Below are 17,329 nucleotides of genomic sequence, written 5' to 3' on the forward strand. Positions count from 1 at the left end.
GGCAATTTTTTTCCATGAAGGAAAATGTGGGGTTTTGATCTGTGGATAAATTCATTGACCAGGGAAGCTGAGGAGCAAGTGTGATCAGTATTGGCTGCCAGTTGTCATTGTGCCCTACCCCAGTCCACAAATCACAGTGTCCTAGGACTTTCATCAGGAGGTGTGAGGATGAATGTGACACTCAATGGCAACAAAAAGTATTAATTTTCTTTGGGAGGGATTTCCACTGAGCACAAGAACCATGCCAAGGAACCATCTTCATGAAATACCCAGTGTGTTGTGCTAAACACCAAAGGTTGTGTGCAGATCTTCTCCACATAAGAGGAGTTGTTTACTTAGGAAACAGGTTACTTGCTTGTCTAGGGAAGCCATTCCACAAATCAGGTGTTTATGAGAATACTGTCAATGGTCATTGCCTCCTTTCTCCTCCCCTTGTTCCCTTAGCCGCCTGTGTTATGGGCATCCCTTTCTGAAGTCTGTGGATATGTTTAAATTCCGGGGACCTTCCACAGTTGGAGACCGCCTTGTCTTCAATGCCATAGTCAACAACACCTTTCAGAACAGGTAAAGTGCGCTCTGTGTTCACACTTTCAGAGTCATGCACAAGCTGTGTTCTCGTTTCAGCTGTGGAGGGCAGTATAGGAGCTACAGCACAACACCTTCGAGTTACGTTTAAACTTCACTCAGTCTGCGGACACACACGTTAGTCTTTGGTTCTGCTGTACTCTCTTCACACTCAGGAAATTGTAACCAGTTGTTTTGTCCCGTAGGGTGCTGGGACATCCAGCTGGCCCAGGATGGTTCCAGCTGGTATCTGCCATCCTAACACACTTATTAGCTCTTCCTGTTAGCATCCATAATGGGCCTGCTGCTTACAACAGTGAATCCAGGCTACCTCCTACCTATTTTTATTATTTGCAGTACTTAGTGTAAAGGTCTCACATAGTATTTTTCATTTTCCTTTTTCTTTTCTTTTCCTTTTTTTTTTTTGATGTAAAATAAAGGGTGGGGGTAGCTCTGTTTTCTGCCAAAAGTCAGCTCTCCATTCTTTTAAGCCATAGAACTATGGTTTTTAAGGAAGAAAGCATTCATCTTCCCCATTAAGTACATATGTCAATGGATGTGTGTACCCATAACGTTCCAGTGGGAAAGGAAAATGGGAACTCATTCAGGCAAACCTACAGTACCATCCTAGTACGTTTTAGCAGTTGTACAGACTTGCAGGCAGAGAAGCACCAGGGCTCTGTTGCTTGGTGAAAAGGGAGGCCAGCCACGCCCCAGTCCTCCCTGCCCACCGCCCTGCATCCCCGTTGCAGTGTGGAAGTCGGAGTGCGTGTTGAGGCCTTTGACTGTCAGGAGTGGGCCGAGGGCCGAGGCCGCCACATCAACAGTGCTTTTCTCATTTACAACGCTGTTGATGACCAGGAGGAACTCATCACCTTTCCCAGAATCCAACCCATTTCAAAGGTCAGTTGTCACCGCATAAGCTTCAGTGATCAGACCCGTGGGCACAGAGTTGCATGCAGCTTCCCACTGCCAAGCATCTCCACAGCTTTCAAAAGAGGTTTGCTTTCTTCTATGCCTAAGTCCAGGGGGCCCTTCCCTTTTCTTTTCTCTCCACATCTCTCTGGTGATGGGGTGTAACAGTGAAAGGGCCAGGCACGTCTCTCTACAGCTGCTGTGTGCCATATGGCTTTCTGTGTCCCCTCTCTGCGTCCACTGTTGTGGGGTGGGAGCATCCTGTTCAGATGCTACAGCACATCCATGGGAAACCCGTCTTCTCATCCAGGAATCGACTTAGCGCTAACATTCACCTCCGCTAAGAACCCCAGAGTGAAATCTAAGTGACTTTAGTAGCAGAAATTAAAATACTCTTCACTTTGAAAAGGAAATAAAAGGAGCTGTCAAAGTCCCCTAGCAGTTCAGACATCACCAGGAATTGTCACAGAGACACAGATAGTCTAGTGGAAGGAAACTTAAGGGTCACAGTGCCAAAATGTTAGAAATTGATTGATTGTACTGTTTTTTTTTAAAGGATGATTTTCGACGTTACCAGGGAGCTATCGCACGAAGGAGAATTCGCCTAGGCAGGTAAAGGATATAAAATATGTAGCGGGAGGTATTAAAAAAGACAGTTGTCTGGCTCCTGGCTATGCCACCATGTTCCCGCACTAAGTTCAACACCAGCTGTCGGTCTTAGTGGCACTGGCCTGAGTCCCAAGAAGTTGGCATGGCTGTTGCCTCTGCCTCAACGGCTCTAGGCCTGGCCCCATACAATAACCGCCATCCTCACAGATGTCACAATGCCCAGTAACCCAGTAAATCAAAACTCTTAATGCTTATAGTTAACCAGTCAGATTTATAAATCAATAAAATCTCAATACACAAGATACCCACACAATTTAGACACGTTATCCCAATTATCCTAACCTTTTGATATGCATAACTACCAGGGGATACTAAAGCCACATGGGTTCACATCCACTTCCATTTTCCTCTTTCCTTTCTCCTCCTGCATCCTTCTCTCCCCCATGCTTAGCTCCGCCTCCCTTTTTCCTGTCCAGTCATAGGCCTAATGTTCTAATATTTAAAATAGATTGGGCAGGGAAATTTCTGCCACAAAAATATGAGATTTCACAGGTTTTTCTTATCTGTCAAGTCATGTAACAAAGAGCCACTGCCTGGGGTCCTTTTGCCCACATAATCAGAAAGGAAGGGCCTAATGTTTCCTAAAGTTTAAAATGGCCCAGCCTGGAAATGGTTCTTTCTGATCCTATCACCAAAGAGAATGTTTTTAAATGGTCGATTTCAAATCAAGAAATTATCATGGGTCATGTGTTAAGCATAAGGAGAAAATTGTTACTTAATATTTTAATTTTTCAGGAAATATGTTATTTCCCACAAGAAAGGAGTTCCACTCAGCCCACAATGGGATATAAGCAAAAAGGTAACGGTTTTATGGTCTGGGATGTAGAATGCTTCGTGTGAATATCCCACCATCACAAAAGCAGAAACCTACTTGTTGAACAGATCGAGGTTATACCTGCATGGGTTAGATGACAAGGTGAACTGGATAACCCTCCATTTCTAAATGATGCCAAACAGGTCATCAGCTACTAGTTATTCTACTACTAGGTTTGAACTCTGTGAACAGCTCCCAAATGCTGACCCCAGGACAGTACGCCACAAGCTGGTATGCGATGTTTCAACCTAGTGTCTGGCCTTGGTTTGCAGTGAGTGACATGCTTATGCATTTGAACTTTCACAGAGCAAGAAGGATTAGTGGGGGCTAGGGAGATGCTCAGTGGTTAAACGGCCTGGAGGCTAGTCCAGAGGCCCCGGGTTTAATTCCCAGACTCACGAAGAGGCGCACAACCATTTGTGCCTCTGGCTTCAGGAGAACTGATGCCCTTTTCTGGCCTCCAAAGCCCTGTACACAGGCTGCCTAGACAGGCATACAGGCAAAGTAGCCATATACCTAAAATGAAAATAAATATTAAAAAAGGATTAGTCACTTAAACAGTTTTGACAATAAAATCTAATGTGGGGTCCACGTTTACTTACCACACACATTACTATACGTCACACTGAGTGGCGTCTGTTTGTTTTGGCTCAGGATACGGTCACATACGCACTTGATGACTGCATAGTTACCCTGTCTGCACTTTGACATAGAAGTTAGATATTAGCAGTAAATAGTTTATCTTATGCTCAATATTTTCACTTTGGCTAAATATATACCTCCTCCAACACTGGCCATTACTGAAGCGAAAAACGCTTGATCCCACATGTATATATTGAACACATAGCTTTACCTTTGTGTGTGTATTCTAGGGATCCTTAAGTAACACCAATGTAGAAGCTCTCAAAAATCTGGCATCCAAAAGCGGTTGGGAGATTACAACCACCTTGGAGAAGGTAAGTGCCCAGGGTTTGTGCTGCTCCTGTCACAGCAAATTAAAGTTGGCATGGTGTCCACGCTTCAGGGCTCCCCGCTGCTTTGCTCAAAGGGCAACAGTTTCTGAAAGTGGGCCTCCTTCTACCCATGAGCTTGCTGCTGGATGGCTTACAGCACTCCACACCTGCCCCACACACTCCTGCGTCCTGGTAGGCCTGGGTTCTCACATCACATCTCTTGCCTCTCACTCTCTCCTCCGCACCTCCATCTATCCAACCTGAGGATCTTGGTGAGTGTTGCAGTTAGGGTTTTGTTGGTGTGAACAGACACAATGACCAAGGCAACTCTTATAAAGGACATTTAATTGGGCCTGGCCTACAGGTTCAGAGATTCAGTCCATTATCATCAAGGTGGGAGCATGGCAGTGTCCAGGCAGGCATGGTGAAGGAGGAGCTGAGAGTTCTACGTTTTATGCCAAAGGCAAACAGGAGAAGACTGGCTCCCAGGCAGCTAGGATGAGGGTTTTAAAGCCCATATCTACAGTGACACACCTACTCCAACAAGGCCACACCTCCTAATGGTGTCACCCCTGGGCCAAGCATATATAAACTATCACAGTGAGCTAGGACACATACTCTCCCGACTCCACGAACTTCAGTAGCTCATTTCATCCTGACCTTTTTCAGACTAATTTATCTTTGAGTTCTTTTCTGTCTTGTGATGTTTCTTCCACAATCAATGTGAGTTGATACTTAAATGTTACATTGAAATTTAGGTTTTTAATGATCTTTTTCCCAAAAAGATAATAAATAAGACTTGTAAGAAGGAAGCCTTCCTTGTCTTGATTCTTTGTATCTCTCTCTTAGCAACTTCTATAATTTTTGCTTTTTATCAAATTGAAATAAGGGTGTATAATTTGGGCCTTAAATTTAGGATATTAGGAGATTCTTGCAAGCCAGTGCCGACATGTACTAGACTCTAAGTTCTAGGGGACATTTTGCTCAACCACTGTATTCCCAGACCATGGTAGTGCCTGACACTTGGAAGATCATCGGGATTACCAGCTTTGGGGAAACATTTGCTATATACTGCTGAAACACCAGTGAAACAGCATCCTTAAAAAACAGGATGACCAGGTGTCCCAACTGTCCTGGGACAGTCCAAGTTTGCACCTGCTGTCCCATCATGACTTCAGCCGTGCCTCAGTATTTCAATGTGGATGAGTCAGACAGGCCTCTCACCTTGGAATATAAGTAAATTCTAAGGCTACCTTTTGTCATTTTTAGTTCTGACCTTGACTTCTTCTGAGTGTTTTCTCTTTGTTGTTTTGGTTATTTCCTTGTTCTCATCATTGGATCTTTCCAGGGTCTTCCTTAGGCCCTTTAGATTCAGATAGGTTCCATATCTACGGGGCTCAGGAATGTAGGAACGGGTTTAATAATTAAGTATTGGTTTGTCACTATTGCTCATAAAAGGTGCCTAAATACCTTATTTTGTTTTCTTGATATGAAATCAGTTTCTTGCTTTTTTGTTAGTTTCTTGGCAAACCAACAGGTTTTACCACCCCCACCCCAGCTCTCTTACAATGTAGCTTGCTTTGAATCCAAGGTCTTCTTACATTTTCCTCCAAAGAACCTGGATCACCAGTGAATACTACAGACACTTTTAAAAATATTCTTATTTTCAATGTAATTGGATTTGAAGTCTGATATTTGTAATAAAATCAGACAGTACTATAGGATTTAATGCATATGTAATTGTGTATATATAAGGAAATAACTAGAAGTAATGTAAGAAGCAAAAGACAAGACTAGAAGCAGCATACATGCACATGAAATTGCAGAAGAATAACAGGAGGCCGTTCACAAGCCACCGGGATACCGTAGTGTTTAGCACACAGAGGCCAGCTCTAACTTGGTCAAGTTAAGGTCCTGGAAGACAGAAACACAGCAACAACAAAGGAGCTTGGAGGTGTGTGCTTCTCTTGGAGGAAGTGTCATGAATGAAGGTGAAGATGGCTTTCTAGGCAGTGTGTAGCTTGGGTTGAGTCCTCCAGGTGAGAAATTACCATGGGGGGCCTGGCCAGCAGGCACGGAATATCTGAACTCTGAGAACAAACTGAAAAATAAGGCAAGAACAAGAAATACATGGATGACACCCCCCCCCCCCCAAACAGCCTGGCGTAGGAAGCAGAGCAGCATCGGGGATCTATGTCAAAGACTATGATGGAAGAGACAGATCAGGCCTAGAACACCACCCGACCATCTCCAACCCCTTACTACCGATGGTAATCCCCTGCTGCCTCCATGAACTAGGTCTCTATAAAAAGTAGTTCCCTTTTCTTGTCTACAATGTAATCTCCACAACAACAGAACAACTGGAACAGTTGGAAAAGTTTAACTATTTCCTCTTCATTGTAATACCGACTCACATCCAGAGATTGGAGCACAGCATTGCTATGATGAAAGAGGGTCTGCTCTGGGCAGCTCATATCAGTGAGTCTGGAGCTACTTACACTTCATTTCAGAGAATAAACCCCAAACACTGGAGTTGGCTATGAAAGGAGTCTACCTCCACTCCTATGAGCAAAGGGAAGCAATCTTCTTGAGTAGCTGTTCTTGAAGTATCTTTCCGTAAAGCTGTCTGGATTGGTTACTGTCTGCTGCTGTGATAAGACACTATGATCAAGACAACTTCCAGAAGAAAATGTCTTATGGGCTTATGTTCTATAGAGTTAGAGTCCAGAACGGCAGAGCAAAGACGTGTGGAGTGGCAGGCACAAAAGAGAGTTCACATCTCAGCCTCAAGCAGGAGGCAGAAAGAACACACTGGAAATGACAGAGGCTGTTAAAACCTGAAGTCCACCCCAGTGACATCCCTTCTCCAACAAGACCATACTTCCTAATCCTTCCCAAACAGCCACCAACTGGAGAACAATTATCCAGAGTCTTACATGAAGCCTCTCCTTCAAACCACCATAGTGGCTTTTCTTCGGCAGATTTAAAGAGAGCCAAAGTGAACCACTGCCTTTCTTTTTCTCCTTTGCATCTGTGGCATTGGTTCAGGTAGCAGGATAATGAGAAGGACTTCCTTCTACCTTCTTTACTTTCTCATGGAAAGAATAGGTGTCATTCATTCATCCAGTATGGAATCTTGGCACTGGGTAAGTCAGTGAGCTCCATCTATAAAGGTAGGATTACATGGCCGCTACTCCTTTTGGCTCAAGGATAAAATATGTCTGCAAGCTGTTTAGCAACTTGCTGGAAAATTTCTGGTTCAATGTCCTAAGGTGGTCACAATGGAGGACTGGTCACTGGGTTACTGAAACAACAGGAATCTACAGGAGCTCCCTTGTGAAAGCCGGTAGTCCAAGATCAAGATGGAGGCACCCTAGTTGCTTCTGAGGAGACTGGTTCCTCACCTCTCACCTGGCTTCTAGAGCTGTGCTGGTTCCTTGGCTCACAGATGCATCACTGCCTTCATTTCCACATGGCTTCCTCCCTGTGTGCAGGTCCAGCTTCCCTTCTATAGAAAGACATCAGTCATAGTGGGCCTACCATACTGCAATACGACCTCAGTTTAGCAAATTACATTGGCAAAGACCCTGTACCATATAAAACCATATTAGAAAATACAAGAGGTTAGGACTCTACCGTAGAAGTGCAGGCAGGAGGGTGCCATAATCCAACTCTAAGCAATTGTTCAGCCCATAGCACAATCTCTCCACACACTCTGATTCATCAAAGCAAGCAGTCCCAAGGCAAGCATGTGACCAGTTCCACTAGCTTGGCTGTGCACAGAGATCCAGGCCTGGAGACACCTGGCCACTAAGCGCCTCTCTGGATTTACACCAATATGTCTCCTTTAGGTTCTGTGCTGATAGCAGCCAGGAAGAGTCCCACCTGGGTTTGTTTGTATTCAGCAAGTGCTCACAGGCTGGGCTAGGCCTTTCTTTTCAGGCTGGAACTAAAGATACACAAGGCCTGGAAGGAATGTTTACAGAAGTGGGTGGTTACTTGTTTGCTGCCTAAGCTACTGTAGTTGTGATTTCTCGTTTCTTCATTCTAGTAGCAAGGATGATATTGTGTTTAGATACAGATTTATGATTCAATAGAGGTCAGCTCTTCACAGCTTAATTTCTTTCCATCTGCCTGATTCCTGTGGTTGGAGTCCTAACCTCGTGTTTGTTTGTCTTTTCACAGCCTTGTTGCCATGGTAATGATTATACGATAGAAATTTTCGACACTAACTTCAAATCACCGTGAAAGAAATGGAGGAAATGAGCAGAATAAAAATGTGCTGTTAGTGGAGCACACAGCTCTGATGAAGGGGAGGAGGGGGAGGATAAGGAGGGGGAGGAAGTAAAGGAGGGGGAGGAAGAGGAGGGGAAGGTAGGGGAGGAAGAGGAGGAGGAGGAAGGGGAGGAAGAGGAGGAGGGGGAGGAAGAGGAGAAGGAGGTAGGGGAGGAAGAGGAGGAAGGGAAGGAGGAGGAAGAGGAGAGGGAGGAGAAGGAGAAGGAAGAGGAGGAGAGGAGGAGGAGGAAGAAGAGGGGAGGAAAAGGAGGGGGAGGAAGTGGAGGAGGGGGGAGGAAGAGGAGGAAAAGGGAGAGTAAGAGGAGGGGGAAGAAGAGGAGGAGGAGGAGGGGGAAGAAGAGGAGGAAGAGGAGGGGAGGAGGAGGAAGAGAAGGGGGAGAAGGAGGAAGAGGAGGGGGAGAAAGGGGAAGAGAAGGGGGAGAAGGAGGAAGAAGAAGGGGAGGAGGAGGAAGAAGAAGGGGAGGAGGAGGAAGAAGAAGAGGAGGAGGAGGAAGGGGAAGGGGAGGAGGAAGAAGAGGAAGGGGAGGAGGGGGAGGAGGAGGAGGAGGAAGAGGAGGAAGAGGAGGAAACTCAGAGCCACAGAAATGACATTAGTGTTTTAGTGTATGTCAAGTGGCTACTGTTTATCTAACAGATACTACATACTAGAAATTGGCCTCAGGATTCAGAAAGCAAATAATTCTTTGTGCTAAAGAAGTATGTTCTATGTGTCCTTTTGAGAAACTAAGCTTGTCCTAGAGATCATTGGTTTGTTTCCTGGGTCCCTTTAGCCCACTTGAAGACATGCCTGATACCCTGGGAAAGCACTGCAATCCAGTCTTAGGGTAAAGGGGACACGGGCCTGTGTGGTGTCCTGATGTCATTCTCTGTTTTTAGTGTGTGGAGGCAGGAAATATCAGAGAAATCGAGAGAGAAAAGCTTTTGTTCTTTATTTTTTGTTAACAACAACAACAACAACAACAACAAAACATGATGCAAATTAACTAGCCCACGTGTTATTTAGATGTCACAGAACTAGCATCCAAGATTGAAGGGAGATTGTGGTTGACCACATAGATGCCTTACCTGGTACAGGCAAGCACATGACTGCCCATTCACGTGTGTGCATAAATGTGACCATGTATGTGAGTGTGTGTGAGTGTGTGTGTGTGCACGAGCGTGTCTTTAAGTAAAAAATATATTTTTTCTCTTCTGTTTTTTCTTCCTATCTTTTAGATAAAAATATACACCCTGGAGGAGCAAGATGCCATATCAGTTAAGGTTGAAAAGCACGTTGCCAGTCCAGCACACACGGCTTATCATCTCTTGTCTGACCTCACAAAGCGACCTTTATGGGACCCCCATTATATGTAAGAACGAACTTAAATGTTTTTCTCAATCAAGCCTGACACTGTAGGAAAGATAACTTCAATTGTAGTTCTTCTCCACTGCTCAATGCATGGCGTATTGTTTCAGAAATGTAGAGAAATTTTAGAACTTGTTCCGCCTAAGCTGCTGCATGAGACTTAAAAAAAAAAGCCCAATTATTACACTCATCTGTTTCCATCTGTATTGATTAGCATAGGTGGTCAACATCTGTTGTGATATCACTGACAACTTCAAAGTTGATTTTGTTCCTATTTCTGAGATCCAGCTCAGCTGGGCTCTGTAGCACACGCTCTTTTCTTCCCTTCCCAGCCTCATGGCTCTTGAGGAGGTATCCAAAGTCTTCCCAGAACTCTCTTTCTGCCACGCCATAAGTCTCAGTGAGAAGCTGCTCAGTTAGCAGTGAGGCCTGGAGGAAGATGATGCTTGCTGCTCTCCCTGTCATCTGGTTGTGGCCTGCTTCTGTCTGTGATGCTTGCTGCTCTCCCTGTGCTCCAGTCGTGGCCTGCTCCTGTCTGCCCACTTTTCTCCCACAGCTTTCTGTCTCATTGTTTCTGGATCTCTCTCTTCCATCCCATTTTGCTGGAATGTGATTGTGATCATTTATGGGTCCTGCATCTGCATATTCGAACACTTAGATAAAGAGTGGTGTGTGTGTGTGTGTGTGTGTGTGTGTGTGTGTATGGGTGTGTGTGCATTTGTGTGTGTCTGTGTGCATGTGTTTGTGTGCATGCATGTGTGTGTGTGTGTCTGTGTGTGTGTGTGTTGGGGAGTTGTGTCAGCATCAAGCATGGAAAGATTTCTTTTACTTCATTCTTTAAATAGTATAGCAGCTATCAACATACCATTTACATTACAGAAGTAATAGAGATGATTTAGAGCATACTGAAGTGAAGGCTATGCATATGTTATAATTAAAATGCTGTGTCACTGTATGTAAGGGACGTGAGCATCAAAGGTTTTGGTGTTGTCACAGGTCCTAGGGATGACTATGGAGCTCTGAACCTTGTGTGCTGTACCCTGCAGTAACAGATTACGCTCAGGCCTAGTCTCCTAGGATACAGAGCACTGCAGCATCTCAAAGACAAGATATCTTGCCTTTCAACAACTTCTTTCAAACTCTTCTCTCACAATTCTGGTTCACTTGGCATTCCATTTAAATGAAACATGAATGAATGGAGAAACCAGTGAGTTCAATTAAATTCAGCTAAACTTGATTTGTCTATCTGCTTAGACTCAGGGTCTGCAGGAAGTATTTGCACTCAGCTCTCACAATAACTCCCTAGATAGTATTATCTACATTGTACAGATGAGATAATAATATGACTTGTCTAACTTAATACAGCCAGCACACAGTGGTCTGAGATTCAAAAGCAAAGCACGTGGTTTAGCTTCAAAGTTGCTTCCCAGCACAGTCTGTCTCTTTCCCTGAGTACTTGGATTGGCTTTCTATCCCGCTTGTCCTCAAAATGTTTTACTTGATCCTAGAAAAAAAAAAAAGGATTTTGTGAAAAGGTTATTACCTTCCTCTGGAGTTTTGAGGGAAGTGACCTTGGAGCCAGATAGCTGGCACCTTTCTATCCCACGAAAAATTACTCCTTCTGAACAAGCAGCTTGTTCCAAAGTCAGCCTTCAAGTAGTGTCTATGTGTGTGTTGGGGGTCAGCATGCAGGTGAATACAGATGCCAAGAAAGAGTTCGTGCCAATAAGTAAACAAACCGTATTCTAGCAGGTAGAAAGCACGTGTCTGAATACTGTTCTGTTCGCACAGATCTTGTGAAGTCATAGAGCAGGTGAGCGAGGACGATCAGATATATCACATCACCTGCTCGGTGGTAAATGGAGACAAACCCAAAGACTTTGTGGTACTTATGTCACGAAGAAAGCCCCTCAAAGATGAGTGAGTATATTTGCCTCATGTGACATTCCGGTTCCGTCTGTTGTAGACTACAAACGAAGGGATATGAAGACAAGAAAGCCATCATGGATGGTTCTAGTCTTCATTTGCATTCACCTGTTTGTTTTAAATATATGAATCTTCAGTCACCATTTTGATATGTATTCATGTATTGTGAGCTGTGTGCAAATGATTCATCAGCATTCTAAAGCAGCTTCCCTCTGCTCAGATATTAAAGTCAATATTAATAAAATAATATTAATAAAATATTTAATATTAATTAAAGTCTTGAAGAAAAACCTTCAAGATCTATCCCTTGTTATCAGTAACGTCAGCAAGAGGAGTGGTGACACCAGAAGTTGACTTAGAATTCCCGAAGGCCCTGCTGCATTCACTTTCTAAGCCTCCCACTGAGCGCCAGGGCCAGGATCCAGAATTTGAACATGGCTTTCCCATGTACACTGGACCACACAGAGCATGGGATCCAAAGAGCAGTGCCTCAGGTAATCTCCCACACGTATGGACTAATGGACATAGATGCTCACAGTAACATCTTCTATTTTGTCAAAAGAGACAAATAAATTGATGTTGATCTTATAAATGATGACAAATCCACAACACAGAGCTGTGTCCAACCTCCAACAAGGATAAAGAAGTCATGGGAGCACAAATATAAAAATGTCTCAACATGTTTATCGTTAAGTAGGAAAATCAAGTTACGGGCTGTATTTGCAAGGTGACTATATTTGTATAACAATCTGCATGTGTGTGTTTGCTAATGCTGCTTCTACCCATTAATAAAATCTAGAGGGCTGCCTAGCAAAAAGTAAGAAAGAAAAGCCATTCGCAAGCCAGGGAGTAGGACTGGAGCTCGGGCAGACCGAAGGGCCACTTTTTCTTCTGAGTCTCTTGTATCCAGTTATTGTTTGAATGTTGCTTTTCTTTTTAATTAAAAAAAATGACAGGAAACTGACATCACAACCTGTTAGGACACAGAAAAACTTCAGCAACTCTAGCCTTGTGATGTTACCTCATCCCCTACGTTTGAATGTTTCTTTAGAGAAGAGTTTTTGATGTGGACTACTCATCCAGGAAAATCCAGTTTTCAGAGCTCACTTCTGCCGGGACGATGAGACTTTCCCAAGGATTGGGGATATCGCCAGCACTGGATAACATAGCCTAGCATGCAGAAGGCCCTGAATTTAATCCTCAGAACCACAAGACTAGATTAATAAAATGCTGGTAACCACAGAGCTGCCCTGTCTAACAAGCATTCCCACAGAGTTAGAACATGTGCTCTTGTCTTTCAGCAACACCTACGCTGTGGCTCTAACGTCAGTTGTGCTGCCGTCTGTCCCGCCGTCTCTACAGTACATCAGAAGCGAGGTCATTTGTGCTGGGTTTCTCATCCAAGCTGTCGACAACAATTCGTGCACTGTATGTTTGATGAACTATTTGTGCCTTAATTCATTCTCACGGCTATGAGAAGACCTTCATTTCCCCCAGATCTCCTATCCATCTCTGTCCTATAATGTGTGTCCTCTCTAAAAGACGCCTCTTCCCTCCTTCCAGATTCATTCACAAACAGTTTCAGTCTCTTGCTTGAAAGTTCTCCAAGTCAATAAAAACTCAACATGCTGTATTTTCTCTTTATTGCAGGTGGCATACCTGAACCAGATGTCAGACAGCATCCTCCCTTATTTTGCTGGCAATATTGGTGGCTGGTCAAAATCCATTGAGGAAGCCGCAGCCTCTTGTATAAAATTTCTAGAGAATGCCACTCATGATGGACTGAAAAGTGTGCTATAAATGGTCAACTCTCAATTACCTGTAATTTAATTCCAAGTGTGTCCTTAGCCTTTTTACTTGGCAAGCGTTAGGACCATACAATGATTTACTATCAGCCTAAGCAAAACGCAGTTATGAAGAGATTAAAAACCAAAGTATATTCTGGTGATTTGGAGCTGAACTACAAGATGTCTAAAGCGTCACTGTGTGGACACTGGGAAATTGCCTAGATACGATATTATGTGATGTATAAAATGGGGTAAAACTAGTTAAAACATATCCCAGACGGCTCTAGATTACAGAAACTCAATGTGTGCTCTGCAGTGATGAGTTTATGAAATGCAAAATGGTGGGTTAAAAGCTGAGGAGTTATTCCACGGGCAGCAGACACCTTTGTCAGGGGTCTCTGAGAAGATGTATTCCATGTTTTAGAACTTTAAATTAGGAAGCATTAAAACATAATGGGATCCAATCAGTTTTAGTAATAGGAACTACTTTCCTCTTGTCGTTTTACATATATTCCAGGTAGATGGCCAATTTAGTATCTATTTCTATACACGCACACGCTGAGCACCTGTAAAGTGTGATATTACAGAGAGAATAAGAAGTGAGCCCCTCTGCTTTGTCTCTATTCCATTAGTCCTCTGTCGCCTACATGTCAGCATTTATCATTCTACACCATGATGTGTCTTAACTCATAAGAGCAAACAGAATGTGTCGGGTGAGCCTTCTTCAAAGGATGACTTTTACAAATGGAAGGAGATCGCCATCAGAGTTGAGAGCAAGAGACAGGCTAGGGCTATCCCGCTTTGCGCTCACCGTATCTCCACCTCTGCTCCCCTGCCTGCTCCCACATGCCCACTTGAATAATCTGGGACTAGGTACAGTTTTTTACTTATCTGCCTTAAGATTTTCCTGTATGTGAACTTTAGATCATGTTCTAAGTTTATAAATTACTATTTATATATCATAAGAGTAGATGCACAGAATAAAACATTCTAGAACTAAAACAACTTCTGGAAATGTTTTAATTCTAAAAGTTAAAAGATTTAGTAATAAGGGGCTTATATGACACGACAACTTAGTGTTCAATAACCTTTAATAAAATGGAGCCATCATAACTGCACTTATACTAAAAGCTGGGAATATGAGCTCCTCCTGACAATGTCTTACCGTGCTGGGCTTGCCTTTGTCCCTTCTTCCTGAAGGGAGTAGAGTTGATGCAGTGCCTACTGGTACCAATGAGCTAAGCTGAGGTGAATTTTGTAGACGCTGTGAGGAGCATTAGCTATGTATGGTTGGCCTTCTGTCTTGAACAGGAGGAGTACTGCAGTATTGTGACACGGATAGTAGATGACAAACACAGGCATGGAAAACATGGATCCATTGGATCTGAGGATGATTGTTCATTCTCCTGACAGGACTAATTTCAACATGATACACAAAGTGCTGCAGGAAACAGTTTATAACTTACATAATTCTAGAATTTTCCACTGACTATCTCCAGACAGTGGTTGGTGAAGTGATAGGCACACTGGGTTGGCTAGGTGACACGGACATCGTCTACACCCACCTACATTCATCGTTACCCTCACTAATGCCTTAAAACTAAATGAATTTGTAGAAGCAGGTCTTCAGCCACCAGCCACCATTCTAGTACTGCTGGTTGCATGAGGTTGGCACCAACGAAAATGGGAGGTGCAGGCCCGAGACATGACCATCTACACTGTTCAGTCTGAGTCCAGGCATGAGACATGTCCATCTTCACGGACTGTTCAGTTTGTCCGACTTCTAGGGAGTAGGAAGGTCTCACTGTTTCCCCAATTTCACTTAACCTCCTTCCTTGGTCTTCTTTGGCTGTTTCAAAACTAAACCTAGTGTCCAAAACAATGTTACAGAACATTCATTGTTAACCACAATAGCCCTGGGTTTGCATTGTCTTAAAAGCCTTTTAATGACATTTAATTTGTTTTCTGTGTGATCATCTGATTGGTAGGGGCATTGTCACTAACCTGTGTGTAGATCAGAGAACAATTTGTGGGAGCCAGCTCAATCCTTCTACCATGTGGATCCCAGAGGTTGAACAGATGTCATCAGGTTTTACCATGAGTCCCTTTACCTTACAGTGAGCTATCCTTGTGGGTCACGTATTTCCATTCACTGTACTGAGATCTTTTCTGCTAGGTACCTCAGTGCTCTGCAGCTTCTGCAAGCAGTTGGAATGAACTTATTATACATAAATAAAATGAATAAATGATACGCAATGTTGGAAGACCTGCTATTTGGGAAGGTAAAGCAGGGCGAGGGAGATGGGTGCTGGGAGGACTGATTTTGTGGTGACTAGAGACACGTGAGCACAAACCAAACACACACACACACACACACCTACAGAGAGAGAGAGAGAGAGAGAGAGAGAGAGAGAGAGAGAGAGAGAGAGACAGAGAGACAGACAGAGAGACAGACAGAGAGACAGACAGAGAGAGAGACCCATATCCACCAAAGGGTCAGTCCTGGACAACTCCCATGGACAAATCCCATGGACAATGCTTCTGGCACATTCTAGGAAAAGCAAAGAACCAAGTGAGACCCAAAGACTACATCCCTCCCTCCAGTGCCCAGGCTTTAAGCAAACGTGGATATTCGAAAGTAAGCAGTTGACTTCCTCAGCAGATATCAGCCTGCTGAGGAACAGGGACAGAAAAGGTGATATTTTGGATGGGGAAGCATTTCACAAGGCCTACCAAAGAGTTAATGGCTGGTGATAGCTCCTCGGGAAGGGAGACTCGCTTTGTTTTATGGGGAGAGGGGTGGCCAAGGCAGGTTGCTCACAATCACAACCCCACACCCATGTACGTTTGGGCTGTACTAATTGGACTTTGTGTGCTATTTAAATTTTTAAAAAATGACATGAAACCCACAGTGGAGCATGTTGGGGGCACTAAGGGGGATCTGGGTGGGGGAGACGGGGGTGGATATATTCATACTTTGTTGTATAATATATAAAATTATCAAAGAATACATTAAAAACATGGTTTTAAAGATCAAAAAATGGAAGTCACTTAAATGCAGATTTCATTAGAAACATGCTCGGCTTTACATGATTAGAGAACACTGTAAAAAGACACTAAGAGTGATAATTACTCAAAGAGAAATGTTAGCAGTTGACCAAGCCCTATACCCAGTTTTCTCATTCATGATTTCATGTGAAGTGCATGCTCCAATATCACTGCCCTGTGTCAATTCCTTTACTAAAGCCCACAACTCGGGTGGTTAAAAAGAGAGGGGATTAGGGTAGGTTTCCCTTTCAAGTCTTGTGGTATTTTTACAGAATGTTAAAGGTGTTTTCCAGTGCTTCAAACAAGACTGAAAGGTTTTGGGTTTAAAAAGCAGCCTTATTTTTCTTTAGTCTGCCCGGCTTTCTTTATGCAACTGAGTTGCTGTCTGCGGTACCTTTCCTTTCACCTCTGTCATAGAAAGAGATCTAGAGAAAGAAACGTGAAAATTGATCAGAGAGTGAGTTCCCTGGTAATCAACTGTCTGTGGAAAACGATAACTGATTTTAATAAAATTATAATAAACTAGAATACGTTTTTAATACAGCCTCACACTATTCAGCTCCTAGTTCCAGCTCACAGTGGAAGTGAAGTGTTAGGAGAACCCTGCCAGAGTTGGGACTTTGTCGGAGAAGCTGAGTGAGACGGAGATATGGGTGATTTTCAGGGAGTGAGAACATGATCTCTCACAGAGTCTCAGCAGGGTGAGGAAAGGGGAAATGTGGGCAAGAGGGATGGTTTCTTCCAGAACTAGCTTAACACATTGTTATTGGCGGAGATTAAGGGATAATTTTGAAAACATGTTTACAAGGTTTATGTAAAGGAGTATGTTTTACAGCTTGGGATAGTTTATTAAAGCAAAATATTGTTTATTCACAACAATTTGTTTATTCATTATTTCTTTCATTTGAAACTAACTGGAACCATTGGGGCAGGCATCTCTCTCATGGTCTGTGAAAGTCGGAGGCATCTGTACCCTAGTTCCTAGTAGCAGGTGAAGATAATCACTGTATGA

At 43.5% G+C, this 17,329-nt stretch overlaps 1 protein-coding gene across 1 annotated transcript in view; it reads left to right on the forward strand.

Annotated features, from left to right (window-relative positions):
* Acot12 (acyl-CoA thioesterase 12) overlaps positions 1-15,525 on the forward strand; it is a 42,355-nt gene extending 26,830 nt beyond the window's left edge. Inside the window, exons 7-15 of the mRNA XM_028760188.1 lie at positions 445-564; positions 1,317-1,467; positions 2,036-2,091; positions 2,884-2,947; positions 3,835-3,918; positions 9,427-9,560; positions 11,348-11,476; positions 12,784-12,910; positions 13,133-15,525. Coding sequence (XP_028616021.1) covers positions 445-564; positions 1,317-1,467; positions 2,036-2,091; positions 2,884-2,947; positions 3,835-3,918; positions 9,427-9,560; positions 11,348-11,476; positions 12,784-12,910; positions 13,133-13,282 — 1,015 coding nt within the window. The 3' untranslated portion in view covers positions 13,283-15,525. The remainder of the gene's footprint in view (positions 1-444; positions 565-1,316; positions 1,468-2,035; positions 2,092-2,883; positions 2,948-3,834; positions 3,919-9,426; positions 9,561-11,347; positions 11,477-12,783; positions 12,911-13,132) is intronic.
* The last annotated feature ends 1,804 nt before the right edge of the window (positions 15,526-17,329 follow it).

This window comes from Grammomys surdaster, unplaced genomic scaffold (assembly GCF_004785775.1).
Source record: "Grammomys surdaster isolate TR1022 unplaced genomic scaffold, NIH_TR_1.0 126391, whole genome shotgun sequence".
NCBI classification, from domain to species: Eukaryota; Metazoa; Chordata; class Mammalia; order Rodentia; family Muridae; genus Grammomys; species Grammomys surdaster.